Raw genomic sequence first — 22600 nt, forward strand, 5'->3', positions numbered from 1 at the left:
TCCATTAATGAGTCTATATGACTCAAAAATAGACTACATTCTACTCCCTATATATATGTATATATGTGAGAATGTTAATTCTCTGAATCTTTTCAATATTGCCTTGATTCTCTTCATCTAATTAATGAGTCTATATGATTCAAATATAGACTACATTTGTACCCAATCCAAAATCACTTTAGAGTTACCTAAAATCAAAATAAATTCAAAGTGAAACTATTTTGCATAAAAAAAATACAACAATTGTTTCTACAAAAATATTTGTACTTGCAAAAAAAATTACAACAATTATTTCTACACAGGTATTTGTACCATTCCACTTTTCCATAAAAAAGGTTGAAAGTACCCGACTCAATGACAATATATACTCCGCTCCCACAAAAAAAACCATTGCATGCCCTCCATAAAAAAAAACCACAAAAATACCTATCCCAAATTCAGATGTAGCGAATATGTCTATCACTCTTGGTGTCTAATATAAGCCCAATCTCCCTGAAATAAGCGAATATGTCTATCACTCTTGGTGTCTAATATAAGCCCAATCTCCCTGAAATAAGCAGCAATCTATATGCACGTCCTATAGATGTCCATATTGGCTAACTCAAAAATTTAATGTACTTATATATAAATACCCTATCCTTTTCCAAACTATGTAAATACTCTATCCTAATACAAATAGAAACACCCTTCAGACCGCGTGGGCTTGGACTGAAAAGGTGACTTCCGACAAAGCGCCTTTCTAATTCTTTCTATCACTCAAGCATTTCTTATTACAACTTTTAAAATCTTTATATCACACAAGCATTTCTTATTACAACTTTTAAAATCTTTATATCACACAAGCATTTCTTATCTCATAAGCTGCCTCAGAATCCAGCAGTTTTTCCTCACTGGTAGAACTCTCAAATACTTTTGTGAAATTCCCGCAAAAATAAACGAGTACGAGAACGAATAACTCTCAATGGAAGTGGTATTTAATCTTATCATGGCATTTCCACCATAAGGGTGATTTGGTGTCTTCATCTCTGAAGGAAATGAGTTCCATTCTCACATTTGGGATTAACCAAGTAGGGATGTGCCCGGGCCATGGTTTGGCTTCCATGAAACAGTTCACAGATTACACAAAGAGAAGAAAAATTGGAAAATGCAGAGATAAAATCGTGATATCTTCCACTGTATTCGGAAGCAAAGAAAAGGAAGAAATCGGATTGGATGTAAGAAGACGGTGTCCGAGAATCGACAGAATTCTATTGTACAGGCATTTGAAAGTTGAGAAAGGGAACATCTTTCCGAAATTAATTGATGCGGTTTCGTCATTTGCAACACGTGGCAGGTTAGTACATTTGGTTGGTTTTTTTTGTTTTTTCAATTACTTGGTCAGTCCTTATCTATGAGAAAGAACCGGGATCAATCTCGGTAGCTGCCACTATAATACATTTGGTTTTACCATTCACACATCCGTTAAAATTTAAAATCAATTCTTATGGAGCCAAGCTTGTGTGTGTTGTGTTTAGGAATACTTATCACGGGTATTGTGCCTGCTAATTTGGATCTATATAGTTTAGCATCACAAAGTACCGGCTCCAAAACATAGTACGAGCAAGCTATTATGATAAAGCAAATTTGTTTTGGATTTTTTGGGCTGGGATCTTGTAATTTATTTGTTTTTGTTGAAATATTGATGTTTGTTTTGTTGAAATATTGATGTTTGTTGTTTAAAATGGGTTATATTATGAAAAAATCCTGGAGCACTTGTAAAGTTCATAATTAAACATGTGATTCTTTGCTAAATTCTCAGCAAATCAAACCAGAAAATATACCCAAAAACCCTTCAAAACTTATAACCAAAAATATACCTTCAAAACTTACAACCAAAAATATACCGGGGCATATTTTTAGTACTTAGTAAATTGGCATATTTTTAGTAATTCGCAAGAACGTTAGAAAGAAAAAAAGATGAAAACAAAAAAAACTATGGGACAGGAGGTACGTTTAATCGTACAAATCGTACATTGTGGGTGTGGGTGATTTATTAACTCGCTACATATGTGGTTCATGTGTATAAGGGTGTATTGTATTGAATTTAGATAATGCATTAATTTTCTCATACACTTCGAAATTTCTGAACAATTTATTAAATTTGATGTGTACTCTGAGATTGCAAAATTCTGAAGTGTATGACAAATTATACAAATAACGAATGTTCAAATATTAAAAGTCCTTAACAACCTGGACGTGCATCTTAGACACATGTATAGGTATAAATGGCTCTGTGTTAATATTTTACCCAACGTGCATCCTCAACAGATATAGATGAGTCTGTGCTAATATATAACCGAATAAATTGAGAGCACTACATACGTTATTATACATAACGCTGAAACAGAGCATGTTATATCACCAATGGTCATTTCTATGTATTGAGAGTAAAGGAGCAAAACATACCAATTTATCTTTCTGAAGAGAGCTTTTTTCCTCTCTATCGAAAGTCTTTCTTGAACTTCCATTTAATTTAGACTAAGTGTGAAGCATAGCAATGAACAGTTTTTTTTCATCTGGTTTATGGCAAAACATTTTCACTTTTAAATAAGATATATTATTGTAATTCTTTTTCAATTGACTTGTTTTCTACTTCTTTTTTCTTTTTCTGTAGAAAAAGAAAGGTAGTTTTATTTATCTCGAGGAAAAATAAAATTACATTTTGCATATGTTATGAAGCATTCCGTAAGTAAGCATCACCTAGGCAAAGAGCTAAAAAATTACAAGCCAACAAAAGGAACATAATTGTAATATATACATTGGAAGCATGCAATTAAAATTTACATTTTCTGGATTAATCAGACATTTTACTTTCTTTTTTTGAACATTGTGCCAACCATTTGAAGCAAGTTCGTGCTGATTTGGGGTAGCATCAGATGTGTTCTAAGCCTCAAATTTTGCAGGGAGGCTTGGGCACATGCATTCCAAAGAACCCAAAAAGTGTTTTGGGAAATTCCACCCAGAAGTGATTTTATTAAAATAGTTAATATTTTTAATGGGGTTCCTAAGTCTAAATTTAGGAAAATTAAAATATTAATGGGTATTAATCTAATCATTGGTGAAACTTCTAGAAAAAGACACGGATCAAGCCAAAACGATTTTAGCCTTTGATTATGATTTAATCTAGGCCGTTGGTTGTCCAACATGAAGATATAGGAAGGGGCTTGAGGGTCATTTGGAAGACACACTGAGAGATCAAGGAAATCTATTTTCTGAAATGAGAAGTTCTCAGGAGGAAAAATCGATTGAGGAGATTTCTTGCAGCAGAGGGGCAGTGAGAATCTGGAAGAAGGAATTTCACGAGAGTACGATGCAGAGGGAGAACAAAAAGACGTCTAGAGGAAGGCTGACGCTGGCCCATGCAGTGTTGATGCAGAGATAGCATAGTCCTTGAAGGGAAGTCGAGTTTCAGTTGCTGGAGGCTGGCGTGTGAGTTCGGGAGGCAGAATATCAATTTTCTCAGCCAACAAAGGATTCAGAAGAGGGGCAGCGTAATATCTAGGAGGGGTGACGTAGAAATTGCCGAGAGTGACACAGTTCCAGGTAGAGGCCACACAGAGGGTGACGCAAAGCCTCTAGTTCTGCAGGATCAGTCACTAATTCTTTAGTGACAGGGTGAGATCATTTCACTAGTCTTTTGTTCAATATTCTCTCTGTATCGGATTGCAAGTTGAGCATCCTAGAATTGCACTCAGATTTTTCTCCTGCATAATAATAAAAATCTCAAAGCTGCTGCACCAGTTTTCCCGCATTGGGTTTTTCCAGGGATTTTTTTCCAAAAATAACGGTGTGTTGGAATTTCTAAGTCTAACTGTTAGAAATCATTCCTATACTTTCTGATTTATTTCTTCCTACTTGTTCTGTTAGTTAACAAGTTATTTACCATGTAAATACTGAAAATAAATACAAGTACAGTCTCAACACATACAGATCATCAACTAAAGGAAAAATAAGCACACAAGTGACACTGTTATTTTTGGACTAATGTCCCCGGAAAAACCCAATGCAAGAAAACCGGTGCAGCTATCTGAGGGTTTTATTATTAAGCAGTTTTAGAATACAATCTGGGTGCCAGAAATGGCTCACTAATAGAGAATGCCCTCGGCAGTAGTACCTCTCAGTTGGAGATAGATATCAGCCCCAATCTACCCCACGAAATCTCCTAGCGTCAACCTCTTTGGTCCAGCGTTTGCTCAGCGTTAGCCTCTCTAGGCTCTATGTCAGCCTCTGGAGCCTCTATGTCTCCCACACTGGCCCTCCTCAGGCTCTGCGCAGCTCATGGCTGCCTCTGGCTGCTTCTGTGTGGCCTCTGGGTGCTTTTGCGTGGCCTTTAGCTGGCTCTGCGTCAACCCTCTCCCGGCTTCTGTGCTGATGCTCCCCGTACTATCTCTGCCTCTTTGCTACTGCATTCACTGCCCCTCAACTGCAACTCTGATCACTCCTTCGATTTCCTCAGTAAGCCCTGCCCCAGAAAATCGAATTCTTGATCAACTCGGTGTGTTCTCCAAGTGACCCTCAAGCCTCTTCTTATACTTTTCTCGTTGATAATTCAACGGCGGAGAATAAGTCCCTAATCAACGGATAAGATTAGATCTGGCTTGATCCATGACTTTTGGACCATTCTAACTTAGTTTTATATTAATTCACATTAATATTTTATTTTCTTTAAGTTTAGACTTAGGGACTCCATTAAAAATATTAATTATTTTAATATCTCCCAAACTAGTTAGATTCTGCCCTAACCATTTCTGGGTATTGGAGATCTCATGTGGTTTAGCCTCTCCACCAATTTTCGTGGCTAGAGCACATTCGATGCTATCCCAAATCAACACTGTGTCCTATGTGTTTCTATTTTCCTTTCTTAGTTTGTATGTTTCAGAATCATATTTAATTTGGTGTAGGCTATTCAAGTAATTTACTTTAATGTTTCAAGAAGAAATCTGAAATAAGTTTGTAATGTAATTTACAATCTAGGTGAAATAGATTCAATTGGTTGCATTGGGATTCTCGAGATTGTTAGATCTAGGAATTTTCACATGGTTTCAGAGTTGTTGATTTGAAACAGGGAAGAACAGATCTAGCACTAAAGCAAGGGCCAACTTGCTGTAACAAGTAGCAGTTCGAATCCCCTGAGGGATTGCCTAGTTCTAGCCAGGAGGGCTATATTTTCATGTGTGTCTCTCTCTAAGTGAGCCGCCAGAGAGGTAAGACTGCCAAATCGAGAATTTGCCAAAGCAGAGGGAACCAAACAGAGCATCAACGTAGAGCTAGAGGGACGTAATTTTCTACAAGCTAAGTGCTGGTCAGAAAAGTCATCAGAAGGAAGAAGCAGATTGCATAGTGAGGGAATACTTCCTCAGTGATTTCTTGCCGAGGAAATCAATATTTCTCAGTAACTGGGCAGTAGAGGAGCAACGACTTACCAACTCCATCAGGGAGTGCATAAGCCAGCCTAGGAGCTATGCAGTAGGGAGAAAGAAGGAGTTGTTCGACAGTTTTCGGAAGATATGACAACCAGTGGCTTGAGGGATCATGATAGGTTGGTCGGGGCTTCAAATTATGTCATCTGGAAGGCTAGAATCTCCTTCCTTATAGATGAGCATGCCCTTAAGATGTATGTTGCTAGTGTGGTAGCTGTCCCTGCGGATGCAAATCCCCTGAAGAATTACATAACTTGTTGATTTGGGGTAGCACCGGATGTGCTCTAGCCACAAAATTTGGTGGAGAGGTTGGGGCACATGAGATCTCCAATACCCAGAAAGGGTTTGGGCAGATTCTAAACAAATTAGGAGATATTAAAATAATTAATATTTTTAATGGAGTCCCTAAGTCTAAACTTAGAGAAAATAAAATATTAATGTGTATTAATATGAATTTGTGTTAGAATGGTCCAAAAGAGATGGATCAAGCCAGATCTAATCTTAGCCGTTGATTAGGGACCTAATCTTGGCCGTTGAGATGTCAACAGAAAAAGTATAAGAGGAGGCTTGAGGGTCACTTGAAGAATACACCAGAGTGATCATTCATTCTATTATCTAGAGTAGGGTTTGCTAAGAGAGATAGAATCAGTGATCGGGAGAGCAGTTGAGGGGCGTTGAGTACAGAGAAACAGAGAAGGCATAGATTGTGCTACGAGAGCAGCGCAACAGCCAAGGAGAGTGACGTAGAGCCAGCAAGGGCTCACGCAGAGGCAGCCAAGTGCTATGTAGAGCACCAGAGAGGCTAGCATGTCTGACGCAGAGGCCCAGAAAGCTGATGCAGGGCCTCCTGGGGTTGACGCAGGCCAAGAAGGGTTGATGTAGGGCCAGCGTGAGACAGAGAGGGGCTGACGTAGTCCAGATTGGGCAGACGCTGGGTTTGCAGAGCGAGCTGCCGGAAGGATTTTCCAAGGTTTCAGCCAGGGGATTTATCTCAAACTGTGAGGTATAGCTGCTAAGGAAATTCTCTGTTGGGTAGGCCAGTTTCAGCACCCAGATTGTATTTTGATATTGCTTAATAAGAAAACCCTCAGATAGCTGCATCGGTTTTCTCGCATTGGGTTTTTCCTGGGACATTGGTCCAAAAATAATGGTGTCATGGGGTGTGTTTGTTCTTGTTTCTTTTAGTTCCTGATCTGTAATATGTTGAACATGCATTGGTGCTTATTTTCAGTATTTACTTTGTAAATAACTTGTTAAAGAAAAATAACAAGTAGGTAGGAATAAATCAGAAAAAGTGCATGAAGGGTTTCTAAACTAAGTAAATTTAGAAACTTCAACATAGTATCAGAGCGTGATTGCAGATCACAGGACTAAAAGACATAGCCCAGCGGAGCAATAGCAACAGAAAACAACTGTCCCGAGGTGACAAAAGCTATTTCTAGCAGCGCGGAAGCTAAGAAGTGTGATGCAGAGCCAGCCAGAGCCACGTAGAAGAAGCTGGGAGCTGCGCAGAGCCTCAGAGAGGCCAGCGTTGCTAACGCAGAGGGCCAGAGGGCTGACGCAGACCCATATGGGGTGACGCAGAGCCAGTATGAGGCAGAGAGAGGCTGACGTAGTTCACAGAGAGGCAGTTGCTGGAGTCTAGAAGGCTGCAGAAATATTGCAGAGTGGAGCTGGTGAGGCACTGTAGTTAGAACAATACCTGACAAAGCAAGGCCAAAGAAGTTGTTACTGAGGGTTTCTAGCCGAGGAACCTGGATCAGCAGTGCAGTGGCATAAGACGATCAGAGTAGGGGGCATCTCAACAAGCGACAGAAGGATTTCCAGGAGGGAAATCAGGACTTAGAGGGAGTCCAGAAGAGAACTTCCAGACGGGAAGTAGAGACTCAGAGGAGTCAAACAGAGAACTTGCAGGAGGGAAGTAGAGGAGTGTCATGGCACTACACGGGGTAAGAGACCAGGATAGATTGGATGGAGCATCGAACTTCGCAGTCTGGAAGGCCAGAATCTTATCAGTGCTTGACAAGAATCATGTCAAGAACTTTGCCTTGAAGGTTATAGCTATCCCAGTCGACCCCAATGATAACGACAAGTACGAAGAGGCGATGGCGAGGGCCAAGTGCATTATCCTTGACGGGGTCAAGGATCATGTGGTACCACATATAGTCGAGAAGGAAACAACAGTTGAGATGTCGGAGGCTCTCAAGAACTTGTACCAGCATACTTCTGTGCAAAGAAGAATGTTGCTCGAGAACCAGATGAGGTCGTATCTGATGAAAAAGGGTCAGTCGATTGACACCTTCCTCGGAGGACTGAATGAGATCCGAGACCAGTTCACTGCTATAGGAGCGGCACCAGATCGGGAGCTTATGGTGAGGACAACTCTGAATGTTGTCTCAGAAGATTGGGAAGTGTTTGTCCAGAGTATCCTGGGCAGAGGGACTCTCCCACCTTGGGACGAGATGTGGGCAGCTCTTCGCCAGGAAGAGATCAGACGGCAGTCGAAGACAGCTAGCAGCAACAAAGGGATCAAGGTCAAGCAGGAGGAGGAGGATGTGGCCCTAGCATCTGAGGGAAAGCAGGGGAAGCGAAAGAAGAAAGATTTCTCCAAGATCATGTGGTTCCAATGTGGGGAGATGTGTCATTATGCGACCCAGTGCCCAAGGAAGAAGAGTAAGGGAGAGTCTTCCAAGACTAAGGCAACGCCAACACGGGCAGAGAAGGAAGTTTTGACAGACGATGATTGTGCCATGAGTTCACACGCACCGCTTGAGCAGAAGTGGGGAGACATCGAGTTGTAGTCTTGAGGATTACAGGCGATGAGGGGCAGGATCCTTAAGGTACCCAGCCTCTTGGATTAGACCTTGCTACGGGAGCCTCGACAAGGAGTAGCAAGACTGGCTGAGTGGGTAGAGACGGATGCGGATGGAGTGGCAGAGAGAGCTACAGTGCAAGAGTCCCAAGACAGCGCAGAGCTAGCAGGCTGCAACAGTGCGAGAGGCACAGGAGTGTTGCACCAGTGCAGGAAGGCACAAAGAGGTGTGCAATGGTGCGAGATGCAGGGAGTTGTTGCAACAGCGTAGAGGTCAGAGAGAGGGAGTGTAGGTTTCAACCCCGTACAAAAATTACTTGCATACGAATTCTAAAACATAGAAAATAAACAATGTGAGAGCATAACACATAAAACACATATACACAGAGATTTTCCCTGGATCTCAAAACCGGGACTACCAGCTTGATTTTTCATTATGTTCCTTTCAATGTTACAATACATATTTATATATGCCGAAGCATCCAATACCATGGATCGAAAACCATCGTGTCCAATACCATGGACCGAAAAACCATTGCGTTAAAAAAAAACATGTGCGAAAATCATGCACAAAACCATAGGTAGGTCCGCCCAACCTAACATAGGGTCCAAAACCAAAATTTTCTAGGGCACTGCCTCGGACTCCATAAAGTGGGGTTACAGGTGCCCCTCAAACCCCCTGTTAACTACGTGGAAAGAATATAACACAACCCAACATTCTACGACTTGTTGTTTTCTTTCCACAGGGGGCCACAAGAGAGCTTAGTCATTTTTCCAGCCTTGAAATGCCCATTGTCTCTTTACACCAAGAGAACTTCTCAGAGCTCACAGATTTTGTTAATGCATCTGCAGTGTTCTTCAAAATGTCCACCTTTACCAGCAACACCTTTTTGTCTTCTATCATACCCCTCGCAAAGTGATACTGAACATCAATGTGCTTTGTCTTTGAATGATATGCGGTGTTCTTTACCAAGAAAATTGCACTTTGGCTGTCACAGTCTATCCTTATAGCTTCCTGTACTAACCCCATACTTGAACACAATCTCTGCAACCAAACTGCTTCCTTGCTTGCATGAGTGGCTGCCATGTATACTGCCTCTGTAGTTGACAATGCCACTACAGATTGTTTCTTACTCATCCAACTGACTGCACCTCCAAATAGGTTAAACACATACCCACTTGTAGATCTTCTCTGATCTAGATCTTCAGCCAGTCTGCATCAACAAAGCCATGAATATCCAACACTCTGTCCAATCCTGGTCTTCCTTAGTGGCACAAACCATAATCACTAGTGCCACGCAAATACCTGAAAACCTGCTTCATTGCTGGCCAATGCTCTTTCCCTAGTTTTGACATAAACCTGCTCAATACTCCCACTGCATGTGCAATGTCTGGTCTAGTACAGACCATTGCATACATCAGGCTACCGACTGCACTTGCATATGGAACACGGGACATGTCCTCTTCCTCTTCTTGTGTCTTGGGACACTGTTCAGCAGATAACCTCACACCTACAGGAATAGGAACCTTCATCGATTTACTATCCTGCATATTAAACCTCTGCAATATTGTCTCGACATACTTCCTCTGGTTTAACTAGAGCTTCCTCTTTGCCCGATCTCTTTTAATTTCCATGCCCAAAATATAGTTTGCAGCACCAAGATCTTTCATGTCGAATTTGGAGGACAATTGGGTCTTCAAATCCTGGATAACTTCTTTGTCATTTCCAACCAACAACATATCATCTACATACAAGACCAGATAAATAACATGGTCACCAATTAATTTAAAATACACACAGTGATCTGCTTTGCTTCTAGTGAAGCCAAGTCCCCGTATAAATGTATCAAATTTCTGATACCACATCCTTGGTGACTGTTTTAATCCATATAGAACCCATATAGAGACTTTTTTAACTTACATACTAGTTTTTTCTTACCCTTCACCGCAAAGCCTTTAGGTTGTTTCATGTAGATCTCCTCTTCCAGATCCCCGTGAAGAAATGTTGTCTTCACATCCATCTATTCTACCTCAAAATCAAAAGCAGTAGCAACAGATAAAAGTAATCTAATAGAAGTTACCTTGGCAACAGGAGAAAAAATATCACCAAAATCAATTCCTGGCATCTGGGAATAACCTTTTGCTACCAATCGAGCTTTTTATTTCTCCACTTTTCCTTCTGCATTTGTCTTCTTTTTGAACACCCATTTGCTGCCAATGGGTTTCCTTCTGGCCGGCAACTCCACCAGATCCCAAGCCTCATTTTTGTGCAAAGATGCCATTTCATCAACCATGGCCTCTTTCCAGAGTTTTCCATCCTCTGAATCCACTGCTTCCTTCACAGTTCTGGGATCATCATCAGTAATAGACAAAGCAAAATTTGAACAGAAAGCAGATGGACTATACCTTTCTGGCCGCCTTCTTTCTCAAACTGATCTTCTCACAGCCGGAGTTTGTGGCGCTTCATCTTTTGATTCCTCCTCTGCTGTAGAGTCTGATTCTTCCTCCTTTAGCTCAAACTCTATCTTCTCAGGTTCCTTTGGTTGGAATTCATGTTTAATAACATCTTTCACCTCTCTGAACATCACATCTTAGTTGTACATAACCTTCCTTGTTATTGGGTTCCAAAGCTTATAACCCTTTAAACCATCCTTATACCCAATAAAGATGCACTTTTCAGATTTACTATCCAACTTTGTTATTTTCTCCTTTGGAACATGTACATATGCATCACATCCAAATACCCTCAGATGTGAAAGAGAGGGTTTCTTACCAGTCCATACCTCTTGTGGAGTCATATCCTCCAATGCTGATGAAGGTGACCTGTTGACTAGGTAACACGCAGTATCCACCGCCTCTGCCCATAATTCCTGTCCTAACCCGGCACCACTGAGCATGCTTCTTGCCCTTTCCATCAACGTCTTATTCATTCTTTCTGCAACTCCATTTTGCTAAGGTGTATATGGAGTAGTCTTCTGCTGTGCTATACCACACTTCTTACAGAATTCTTCAAATTCCTTATTGCAAAACTCTCCACCGTTATCTGTCCTCAGCACCTTTATCTTCTTCTTTGTTTGGTTTTCCACCAGAGCCTTAAATTCTTTAAACCTGTCAAAGACTTCATATTTCTTCTTAAGGAAATATATCCATGTATTCTTTGAGAAGTCATCTATAAATGATACATAGTACACAGACTTACCCAGTGATGGAACCTTCATAGATCCAAACACATCACTGTGCACAAGTTCTAATATCTATTTCGCCCTCTTACTACCAGAGGGGAAACTCACCCGATTCTGCTTCCCATATACACAATTTTCACAGAAATCAAAATCCAGAGAGCTATTACACATACCTTCTACCATACCTTTACCATGAAGTATTCGAAGGCCCTTTTCTCCAATATGTCCAAGCCTTTAATGCTACAACGTGGTCTTCTCTCCAGAGACCACTAGATTTTCTGTTCCACTTTCAGGAACCATAGAACTATTGCACCCATCAATAACAGTTCTACCTTGCAGCCTGTACAGAGTTCCAATCCGAACTCCCTGCATCAATACTAGTGCTCCCCGAACCATCTTGCAGGTATCCTTCTTGAACACTGTTTTTACACCTTCATCATCCAACTTGCTTACAGAAATCAAATTTATGGCTAATGTAGGAATATGTAGAACACTTGGAAGCGTTCTAACCCTTCCACCTTGCAGCTTCAACTTTACTTTTCCGCGACCAATGATTCTAGCCTTCCTGTCATCCCCCAAGACGACATCACCACCATCATATTTCTCATACTCGCAAAACCACTCTCTATGGGGAGTGAAGTGAAAGGATGCACCTGAGTCAATCAACCATGCCTGATCTACATGTGTACTTGAAGAAGCCAAGTACACATCCCCACCTTCATCTGAGGTGGTTTTTGCATCTGCAGAAGGAGCCTCATCAGATCCCTTTCCTTTGTCAGGAGCTTTAGATTTACAGTCCCTTTTGTAGTGCCCTTCCTTTTCACATTTCCAACACACCACCTTTACAGGTTTTCCTGGAGATTTAGATCTCCATTTAGATTTAGATCTCCCACTCGATGACTTACTTTTGTTTCTATTCTGGGACCGTCCTCGTACAGACAAGGCATCACCATTCTGGCTCTCCATATTTTTTCGTCTAATCTCCTCCGTCAGCAAGGCTAAGACTATTTCATCAAACTGCAAGGCAGTTGCATTGCTACCTATTGCAATAACCAGACTATCCCACGAATCTGGTAGAGAACACAACAAACTGATGCACTTATCTTCATCTGAAATTTTAATATCAACAGATGCTAACTGACTTACCACAGTATTAAATGCATTCAGATGCTCTGTCACCGAGTCTCCATTTTTCATCCTTAGGTTGTACAACGTTTTTTGCAGGAACAGTTTATTCACCAGACTTAGATTGGCATAAAGTCCCTAACTTGTCCCACAAAGCCTTCGCCGTAGCTTCCCCTGATACATTCAGCAACACTGAATCTGAGACACACAATCATATTGTGCTCTTTGCCTTCCGATCCAACTTCTTCCATTCTTCATCGGACACTCCCGTTGGTTTAGTACCTGGATCTACTGCGATCCACTGGTCTTTATCCACCAACAGATCCTCCATCTTGAATTTCCATAAATCAAAACTCTGACTATTAAATCTCTCGATCTCTATCTTTCCACTACTCGCCATCTTCTTTCACCACCAGAATCGATCTCGCAGATCTCCCATTGAATAGGGTCTACCACAGGCCCGAGCAAAACCCCTCAACAACAAAGGCGTCCCCTTGAAGCCAAAACAACTCTGATACCAAATGTAGGTTTCAACCCTGTACAGAAATTACCTGTATACGAATTCTAAAACACAGAAAATAAACAATGCGAGAGCATAACACATAAAACACATATACACGGAGATTTTCCCTGGATCCCAAAATTGGGACTACCAGCTTGATTTTTCATTATGTTCCTTTCAATATTACAATACATATTTATACATGCGAAGCATCCAATACCTTGGACCGAAAACCATCGCGTCCAATACCATGGACCAAAAAACCATCGTGTCCAAAAAAGAACATGTGCGAAAATCATGCACAAAACCATAGGTGGGTCCGCCCAACCTAACATAGGGTCCAAAACCAAAATTTTCTGGGGCGCTGCCCCGGACCCCATAAAGTGGGGTTACGGGTGCCCCTCAAACCCCCTGTTAACTACGTGGAAAGAATATAACACAACCCAACAGGGAGCACTTGTCAGCGGCAGAGGGAGCTTCAGCATCAGAGGGTGTTTCTAGCCCAACAGGGCCTCGGACCCCATAAAGTGGGGTTACGGGTGTCCCTCAAACCCCCTGTTAACTACGTGGAAAGAATATAACACAACCCAACATGGAGCACTTGTCAGCGGTAGAGGGAGCTTCAGCATCAGAGGGTGTTTCTAGCCCAACAGGGAGGTCAGTTGGGAGATCAGTTACTTACTTCCCAGTAACTAAGTTGCAGTGCAACAGTGGACAACACGATGCGGCATGATGAGAGGAGGTGTAGTGCGGATGCAGTGCTGGGAGAAAGGACCAGCAACAGCACGGATGCAGAGGGAGCTGTTGTACAAATGCAATAGTGGCAGTGGCAGAACCATGGGCAATAGTACAGGAGGCAGCAATGTAGAGGATGTTGTGCAGGAAAGCCTAGCATCAGCACAGGTACCGATGCCGGATGATTAGAGTAATACTCAGTGAGGAGTATTGCTAAAGCACAATCCTTGCTAAGAGGGAGTGTTGATTTGGGGTAGCATCGGATGTGCTCTAGCCACGAAATTTGGTGGAGAGGTTGGGGCACATGAAATCTCCAATACCCAGACAGAGTTTGGGCAGATTCTAAACAGATCAGGAGATATTAAAATAATTAATATTTTTAATGGAGTCCCTAAGTCTAAACTTAGGGAAGATAAAATATTAATGTGTATTAATATGAATCTGTGTTAGAATGGTCCAAAAGACATGGATCAAGCCAGATCTAATCTTAGCCGTTGATTAGGGATTTAATCTCGGCCGTTGAGATGTCAACAGGAAAAGTATAAGAGGAGGCTTGAGGGTCACTTGGAGAATACACCAGAGTGATCAGTTATTCTATTCTCTAGAGCAAGGTTTGCTAAGAGAGATAGAATCAATGATCGGGAGAGCAACTGAGGGGCATTGAGTATAGAGAAAAAGAGAAGGCAGAGATTGTGCCGGGAGAGTAGCGCAATAGCCAAGCAGAATGATGCAGAGCCAGCAAGGGCTCACGCAGGCAACGCAGAGGTAGCCAAGTGCTGTGTAGAGCACCAGAGAGGCTAGTGTGTCTGACGCAGAGGCCCAGAAAGCTGACACAGACCAAGAAACGCTGACGCAAGGCCAGCGTGAGACAGAGAGGGGTTGACGCAGTCCAGATTGGGCAGACGCTGGATTGCAGAGCAGTTTTGTGCTGAGAAGCTGCCAGAAGGATTTTCCAAGGTTTCAGCCAGGAGATTTCTCTCAAACTGTGAGGTATAGCTGCTAAGGAAATTCTCTGTTGGGTAGGCCAGTTTCAGCACCTAGATTGTACTCTGATATTGCTTAATAAGAAAACCCTCAGATAGCTGCACCGGTTTTCCCGCATTGGGTTTTTCCGGGGACATTGGTCCAAAAATAATGGTGTCATGTGGTGTGTTTGTTCTTGTTTCTTTTAGTTGTTGATCTGTAATATGTTGAGCATGCATTGGTGTTTATTTTCAATATTTACTTTGTAAATAACTTGTTAAAGAAAAATAACAAGTAGGTAGGAATAAATCAGAAAAAGTGCATGAAGGGTTTCTAAACTAAGTAAATTTAGAAACTTCAACATAACTGAGATGGCAAAGGCCAAGAGGATGATCTTGGATGGAGTTAAGGAACACGTGGTGTGCCACGTTGCTAGCAAAGGAACTGCTAAGGAGATGTGGGATGCCTTAGCCACATTGTATCAGGGATCTTCCGAGCAACGGAATATGTACTTAGAGCAGAAGTTGAGATCTGCTCAGATGCAGAAGGGAGAACGTGTGGATCCATTCCTCACAAAACTGAAGGAGATCCGTGATGAGTTGTCGGCTGTGGGGCACACACCTCAGGATTTAGAGTTAGTGAGACTGGCTCTAATTCTGTCTCAGAGAATGGAAAGTCTTTGTCCAGAGTATCTTGGGTAGAGCAACATTGCCAAATTGGGATGAGATGTGGGTAGCTTTAAAACAAGAGGAGTTGAAGAGAGACTTAGTCAAGGTCAAACTTGACGTAAGCAACAACAGTAGTAGGTCGAAGCCCAAGGAGGAGGAGGATAATGCAGCCCTCGCATCGAAGGGACATCAGGGGCAACGGAGACGTAAGAAAGACGTCTCGAAGATCAAGTGTTTCAGGTGTGGTGAGATGGGTCACTACGCTATGCAGTGTTCTCTCAAGAAGAAGGACAAGGATGAGAAGCACGATCCGAAGGCTGCGCCCACGAAGATTGAAGAGGAGGAGTTCACCATGACAACTGAGATACCTCTAGGATGGCGGTGGGATGATTTAGAACTATAGTTCGAAAGAGCTACAGATGGGCAGGATCCTTGAGGTGCCCACCTCCTGGATCAATACCTTGCTACAAGAGCCCAATTTTGTGGTAGCAGGATGGACTAGTGTCGGATGGTGCCAAGGAGTGTTGGGGAGACAGTTGCAGTGGCAGCTAGGAGCGCCAGAGACTGAACAATGCAAAGCAGAGTTGGTAGCAGTGCAGATGGCACAAAGCAGAGGTCGGCAGCAGCACAGTAGATTTAGATGGTTAGTGCAGAGACTAGCAGTAGTCAGACTTTAGCATTCACGTGATATCACACTGAACACAGTTAGTTTAGTAATTTTGGATGTTTTTCCGTTGCTGATAGAGTAACAAAAACAATTTGCAGTGCAGTGGCAGTGGCAGTTGGCAATGGTGGTGCTAGTAGCAACACAGATGCAACACTTGAGAGGGAGTTGTAGTATGGATGCAGTGTTGACAGTGGCAGTATCAGCAACAATACAATTACAACAACAACGAAGAAGTTGGTGGACAACATGTCAGACATCAGCAGTGCAGTGGTTGCTGGACAACATGTCAGACATCAGCAATGCAGAGGACGATGCTTCAGAATCAAAGAATTATGCAGTAGCAGTGTATTGCTAGAGCACGTTCCTCACTAAGAGGGAGTGTTGATTTGGGGTATCATTGGATGTGCTCTAAGCCTCAAATTTTGCAGGGAGGCTTGGGCACATGCATTCCAAAGAACCCAGAAAGCGTTTTGGGAAATTCCACCCAAAAGTGATTTTATTAAAATAATTAATATTTTAATGGGGTTCCTAAGTCTAAACTTAGGAAAATTAAAATATTAATGGGTATTAATCTAATCATGGGTGAAACTTCTAGAAAAAGACATAGATCAAGCCAAAACGATCTGAGCCTTTGATTATGATTTAATCTAGGTCGTTGGTTGTCCAACAGGAAGATATAAGAAGGGGCTTGAGGGTCATTTGGAAGACACACTGAGAGATCAAGGAAATCGATTTTTTGAAGTGAGAAGTTCTCAGGAGGAAAAATTGATTGAGGAGATTTCTTGTAGCAGAGGGGTAGTGAGAATCCGAAAGAAGGAATTTCCAGAGAGTACGAGGCAGAGGGAGAACAGAAAGACGTCCAGAGGAAGGCTGATGCTAGTCCACGCAGTGCTGACGTAGAGGCAACGCAGTCCTTGAGGCGAAGTCGAGTTTCAGTTGCTAGAAGTTGGTGTCTGAGTCCGGGAGGCAGAGGATTGATTTTCTCAGCCAGTAGAGGATCCGGAAGAGGGGCAGCGTAATACCCAGGAGGGGTGACGCAAAAACTATCGGGAGTGACGCAGTTTTGCTTAGAGGCCACGCAAAGGGTGACGCAGAGCCTCCAGTTCTGCAGGATTAGTCATTGATTCTCCAGTGACAGGGTGAGATCATTTTACCAGTCTTTTGTTTAGTATTCTCTCTATATCGGATTGCTAATTGAGCATCCTAGAATTGTACTTAGATTTTCCTCCTGCATAATAGCAAAACCCTCAGAGCTGTTGCATCGGTTTTCCCGCATTTGGTTTTTCCGGGGGCTTTTGTCCAAAAATAACAGTGTCTTATGTGTTTCTATTTTCCTTGCTCAGTTTCTATGTTTCATAATCATATTTAATTTGGTGTAGGCTGCTTCAGTAATTTACTTCAATGTTTCAAGAAGAAATCTAAAATAAGTTTGTAATGTAATTTACAATCTAGGTGGAGTAGATTCAGCTAGTTGTAGTAGGATTCCTGAGATTGTTAGATCTAAGAATTTTCACAGTTCAAAAGGAACTAGTGCAATGCTCCATCTAAGCCCTCCGGGATGGCTTCTTTATTAGATTTAGAGCTCTCCGAACATGGGCTCTTTTGGAGCCCCCAAAGCCCATCCGAAGACTGCATGCTTACAAGAGGCGAAACCTGCTGAATCTATGTAACTTGTCTGGCCATAACATCTCCATCTAGTAGATCTCCTTGTTGAGCCAAGATTGCCTCTTCTTCTTTGTCAAGTTGATTTTTCTTGGTTTCTTCTACTTCATCCTCTGAAGGAGGATGCTTTGGGAATTACCATCCTCTTGGCCTCTTAGAATGCCTTTCTTCTTCTTAGGATTCTTCTTTGCCGGTGGACATGTACTCTGTAAATGTCATGTTTGGAAGCATACACGGCATCAAAATGCAGTGTTCTCATAGTCTAAAATGTTGATTTGGGGTAGCATCGGATGTGCTCTATCCATGAAAATTGGTGGAGAGGCTAAAGCACATGAGATCTCTAATACCCAGAAATGGTTTGGGCAGATTCTAAACAGTTTGAGAGATATTAAAATAATTAATATTTTTAATGAAGTCCCTAAGTCTAAACTTAGGGAAAATAAAATATTAATGTGAATTAATATAAAACTGTGTTAGAAGGGTTTAAAAGTCATGGATCAAGCCAAAGATAATCTTAGCCGTTGAGTAGGGACTTAATCTCGGCCGTTGAATTGTCAACGAGAAAAGTATAAGAGGAGGCTTGAGGGTCACTTGGAGAATACACGGAGTTGATCAAGAATTCGATTTTTTGGGGTAGGGCTTGCTGAGGAAATCGAAGGAGTGATTAGAGTTGCAGTTGAGGGGCAGTGAATACAAAAGCAGAGAGGGTACCGGGAGCATCAGCACAGAAGCTGGGAGAGAGGGACGCAGTGCCAGCTAGAGGCCACGCATAGCGAGTCAGGGCCCACGCAGAGGCAGCCAGGAGCTGCGCAATGCCAGAGAGAGCCAACGTGGGTGACGTAGAGGCTCTAGAGGCTGACGCAGGGCGAGTTGGGGTGACGCTGGGCCAAAGAGGCTGGCGCAGTCCCTAGAGGCAGACGCTGGAGATTTTGTGGGGCAGATTGGCGCTGAGAGCTATGGGATTGGTCATCCGGGGTTTTAGCCGGAATATCTGTCTCCCACTGAGAGGTACTACTACCGAGATCATTCTCTGTTGGGTGAGCTGGTTTAGCACCCAGATTGTATTCTGAAACTGCTTAATAATAAAACCCTGAGATAGCTGCATTGGTTTTCCCGCATTGGGTTTTTCCGGGGACATTAGATCAAAAACAACGGTGTCACTTGTGTGCTTGTTTTTTCCTTCAGTTGATGATCTGTAATGTGTTGAGCATGTATTTGTATTTATTTTCAGTATTTACATGGTAAATAACTTGTTAATTAAACAGAACAAGTAGGTAGAAATAAATCAGAAAGTACATGAAGTATTTCTAACAGTTAGACTTAGAAATTCCAACATGGTATCAGAGGGTGGTTGCAGATTACAGGAGAACTGAGGGCATCGGCCGAGTAGAGCAGCAGTAGCAGAAACAACTGTTCCGAGTGACAGAAGTTGTTTCTAGCGGAGAAGCAGCAAGGGAGGGGTGATGCAGTGCCTGCGTCATTAAGTTTGAGCCGACAGGAGGATCAACACAGTGGTAGAGGGAGCAAACCTGACCTACGCAATACCCAATCATTTTTCTCAGTCAGGAAGGATTGACGCTCGTGGCCAGGAGGTGCAGATTTTGCTGGTGCCAGGATTGCGCAGAGCCTAGAAGCTCTAACCTTCAGTTTGCTGAGGCATAGGAGGCTGTGGGTAAGTTGCGGAGTGAAGCTGGTGGGGTACTGTGGTCAGAACAGTACCTAACAGGGCAAGACCGAGGAGGAGGTTGTTGCTGCCGAGGATTTCTAGCCAAGAAATTCGGATCAGTGGTGTAGCTGCACTAACGATCGGAGTGGGGGCATCTCGACATTGGCAGAGGGGTTTCTAGGAGGGAAATCGAGGCTCAAAGGGAGTCACACCGAGAACTTCCAAAAGGGAAGTAGAGGAGTAGCAAAATGGCAGTGAACGGGGTAAGAGACCAGGACAGACTGGACGGAGCCTCAAACTTCGTAGTCTGGAAGGCTAGAATCTTGTCCATTCTAGACAGGAATCGTCTCAAGCACTTCGCCTTGAAGACGATAACGATCCCAGTTGACCCGGTTGAGAATGACAAGTATGAGGAGGCAATGGCAAGGGCCAAGAGCATCATCCTTGACGGGGTCAAGGACCATGTAGTACCACATATTGCTGAAAAGGAAATGACAAATGTGATGTGGGAGGCCCTGACGAAATTGTATCAGCATACTTTCGTGCAGAGGAAGATGCTACTAGAAAATCAGCTGCATTCATACTAGATGCGGAAGGGAGAATAGATCGACACCTTCCTCGGTCAATTGAAGGAGATTCGGGATCAGCTGACTTCCATAGGGGCCACGCCGGATCAAGAATTGATGGTGAGGACAACCCTGAACACAGTCTCAGAAGACTGGGAGGTGTTTGTCCAGAGCATACTGGGCAGGTCGACCCTTCCAGATTGGGAGGAACTGTGGGCGGCTCTTCGCCAAGAAGAGATTAGAAGGCTGACCAAGGCGGGAAGCAGTGGCAAGGGGGTCAGAATCAAGAAGGAGGAAGAGGAGGATGCTGCCCTAACATCTGAGGGAAAGCAGGAGAAACGGAAGAAGAAGGACCTCTCCAAGGTCAAATGCTTCCACTGTGGGGAACTGGGTCACTATGCAAGCCAGTGTTCGAGGAAGAAGAGCAAGGGAGAGGCTTCCGAGACCAAGGCTGTGCCAACAAGGGTAGAGAAGGAAGTGGAGATAGATGATGACTGTGCCATGAGTGCTCACATGCCACTAGAGAGGAAGTGGGGAGACATCGAGTTGTAATCAAATGGACTATAGGGGATGAGGGGCAGGATCCTCGAGGTACCCAACCTCTTGGATTATACCTTGCTACGGGAGCCCCGAAGAGGAGTAGCAGTACTGGCGAATGTTAGTAGAGATGGATGTGGATGGAGCGATAGAGGGAGCTATAGTGCAGGATTCCCAGGACAACGTGAGGCAGCAGTGCGAGATGCATGGAGTTGTTGTAGCAGCGCAGAGGTCAGAGAAGGGGCACTTGTCAGCGGTAGAGGGAGTCTCAACATTAAGGATGTCTCTAGCCTGACAGAGATGTCAGAGTTGGGGGATCAGTTACTTACTTCTCAGTAACTGAGTTGTAATGCAATAGTTAGTAGTCGCAGTGCTATGGGTAGCACGATGCAGCATGATGAGAGGCGCTGCCATACAGATGCAACAGTGGCAGTGGCAGGGCCATGGGTAGAGTACATGATGCAGTAGTACAGAGGATGTGGGGCAACAGGCCTAGCATCAGCACCAAGACCGATGCCGGATGATCAAAGTGATGCTGAGTGAAGAGTATTACTAGTGCACAATCCTCGCTAAGAGGAAGTGTTGATTTGGGGTAGCATCGGATGTGCTTTATCCATGAAAATTGGTGGAGAGGCTAAAGCACATGAGATCTCCAATACCTAGAAATGGTTTGGGCAGATTCTAAACAGATTGGGAGATTTTAAAATAATTAATATTTTTAATGGAGTCCCTAAGTCTAAACTTAGGGAAAATAAAATATTAATGTGAATTAATATAAAACTGTGTTAGAAGGGTCCAAAAGTCATGGATCAAGCCAGAGCTACTCTTAGCCGTTTATTAGGGACTTAATCTCGACCGTTGAATTGTCAACAAGAAAAGTATAAGAGGACGCTTGAGGGTCACTTGGAGAATACACCGAGTTGATCAAGAATTCGATTTTTTGGGGCAGGGCTTGTTGAGGAAATCGAAGGAGTGATCAGAGTTGCAGTTGAGGGGCAGTGAACACAGAAGCAGAGAGGGTACCGGGATTATCAGCGCAGAAGCCGGGAGAGAGGGACGCAGAGCTAGCTACAGGCCATGCAGAGCCAGTCAGGGCCCACACAGAGGCAGCCAAGAGCTGCGCAGTGCCAGAGAGAGCCAGCGTGGGTGATGTAGAGGCTCTAGAGGCTGACGCAAGGCGAGTTGGGGTGACGCTGGGCTGGCGCTGGGCCAGAGAGGCTGACGCTGGAGATTTCGTGGGGCAGATTGGAGCTGAGAGCTGTGGGATTGGTCATTTGGGGTTTTAGCCGAAATATCTGTCTCCGAAGGAGAGCTACTACTACCGAGATCATTCTTTGTTGGGTGAGCCGGTTTGGCAACCAGATTTTATTCTGAAACTGCTTAATAATAAAACCTTGAGATAGCTGCACCGATTTTCCCACATTGGGTTTTTTCGGGGACATTAGTCCAAAAACAATGGTGTCACTTGTGTGCTCGTTTTTTCCTTCAGTTGATGATTTGTAATGTATTGAGCATGTACTTGTATTTATTTTTAATATTTACATGCTAAACAACTTGTCAATTAAATAGAACAAGTAGGCAGAAATAAATCAGAAAGTACATGAAGGATTTCTAACAGTTAGACTTAGAAATTCCAACATAAAACTTGAGACGAGTGAAAGTTCTTGTGTTTCAATACTATATGATCTGGGAGCCCTTTGCTTAGATCAATCTCCACACATTTTTTGGCAATGTGAAGAGGCCATTAGTTGTTCTCTCTAGATCCATTTTTTTGAATTTTCCCAAAGTGTTTCCAATATCCTTCAAGACTTTGTGATGCCAAAAAGGAAGGGGAAGGTTAGGGAGCCTCGCCCAAACTGGCATAGAAGAGACCACCATGTTTGTAGCATCAAACTTAGGGAACCATGGAGTAATGAATAATCTGGCTCTGCCCCAGAACTGTAATATTCCTAATTAGCCATGGCTAATTGGAATATTCGATTTTGCTCAATTTTGCTATAGTTATTTATAAATAAAAAGGTGAGGAAAGGGGGACATAACTCACTTTATGAATAAA

General features: G+C 43.0%; 1 protein-coding gene across 3 annotated transcripts in view; it reads left to right on the forward strand.

The window, feature by feature from the left end:
- The first annotated feature begins 800 nt into the window (after nt 1–800).
- Nucleotides 801–22600, forward strand: part of LOC149241800 (uncharacterized) — a 253403-nt gene continuing 231603 nt past the window's right edge. The window contains exon 1 of one of the 3 annotated variants that reach the window (XM_089367593.1): nt 801–1333. In XM_089367593.1, the coding sequence (XP_089223719.1) occupies nt 1035–1333 (299 nt within the window). In that variant the 5' untranslated portion in view covers nt 801–1034. The remainder of the gene's footprint in view (nt 1334–22600) is intronic. The other 2 variants (XM_089367592.1, XM_089367591.1) reach the window with 2 other exon arrangements.

Source organism: Pinus tabuliformis, chromosome 8, assembly GCF_031772625.1.
Source record: "Pinus tabuliformis cultivar Carrire ecotype Pingquan chromosome 8, CPIR1, whole genome shotgun sequence".
NCBI classification, from domain to species: Eukaryota; Viridiplantae; Streptophyta; class Pinopsida; order Pinales; family Pinaceae; genus Pinus; species Pinus tabuliformis.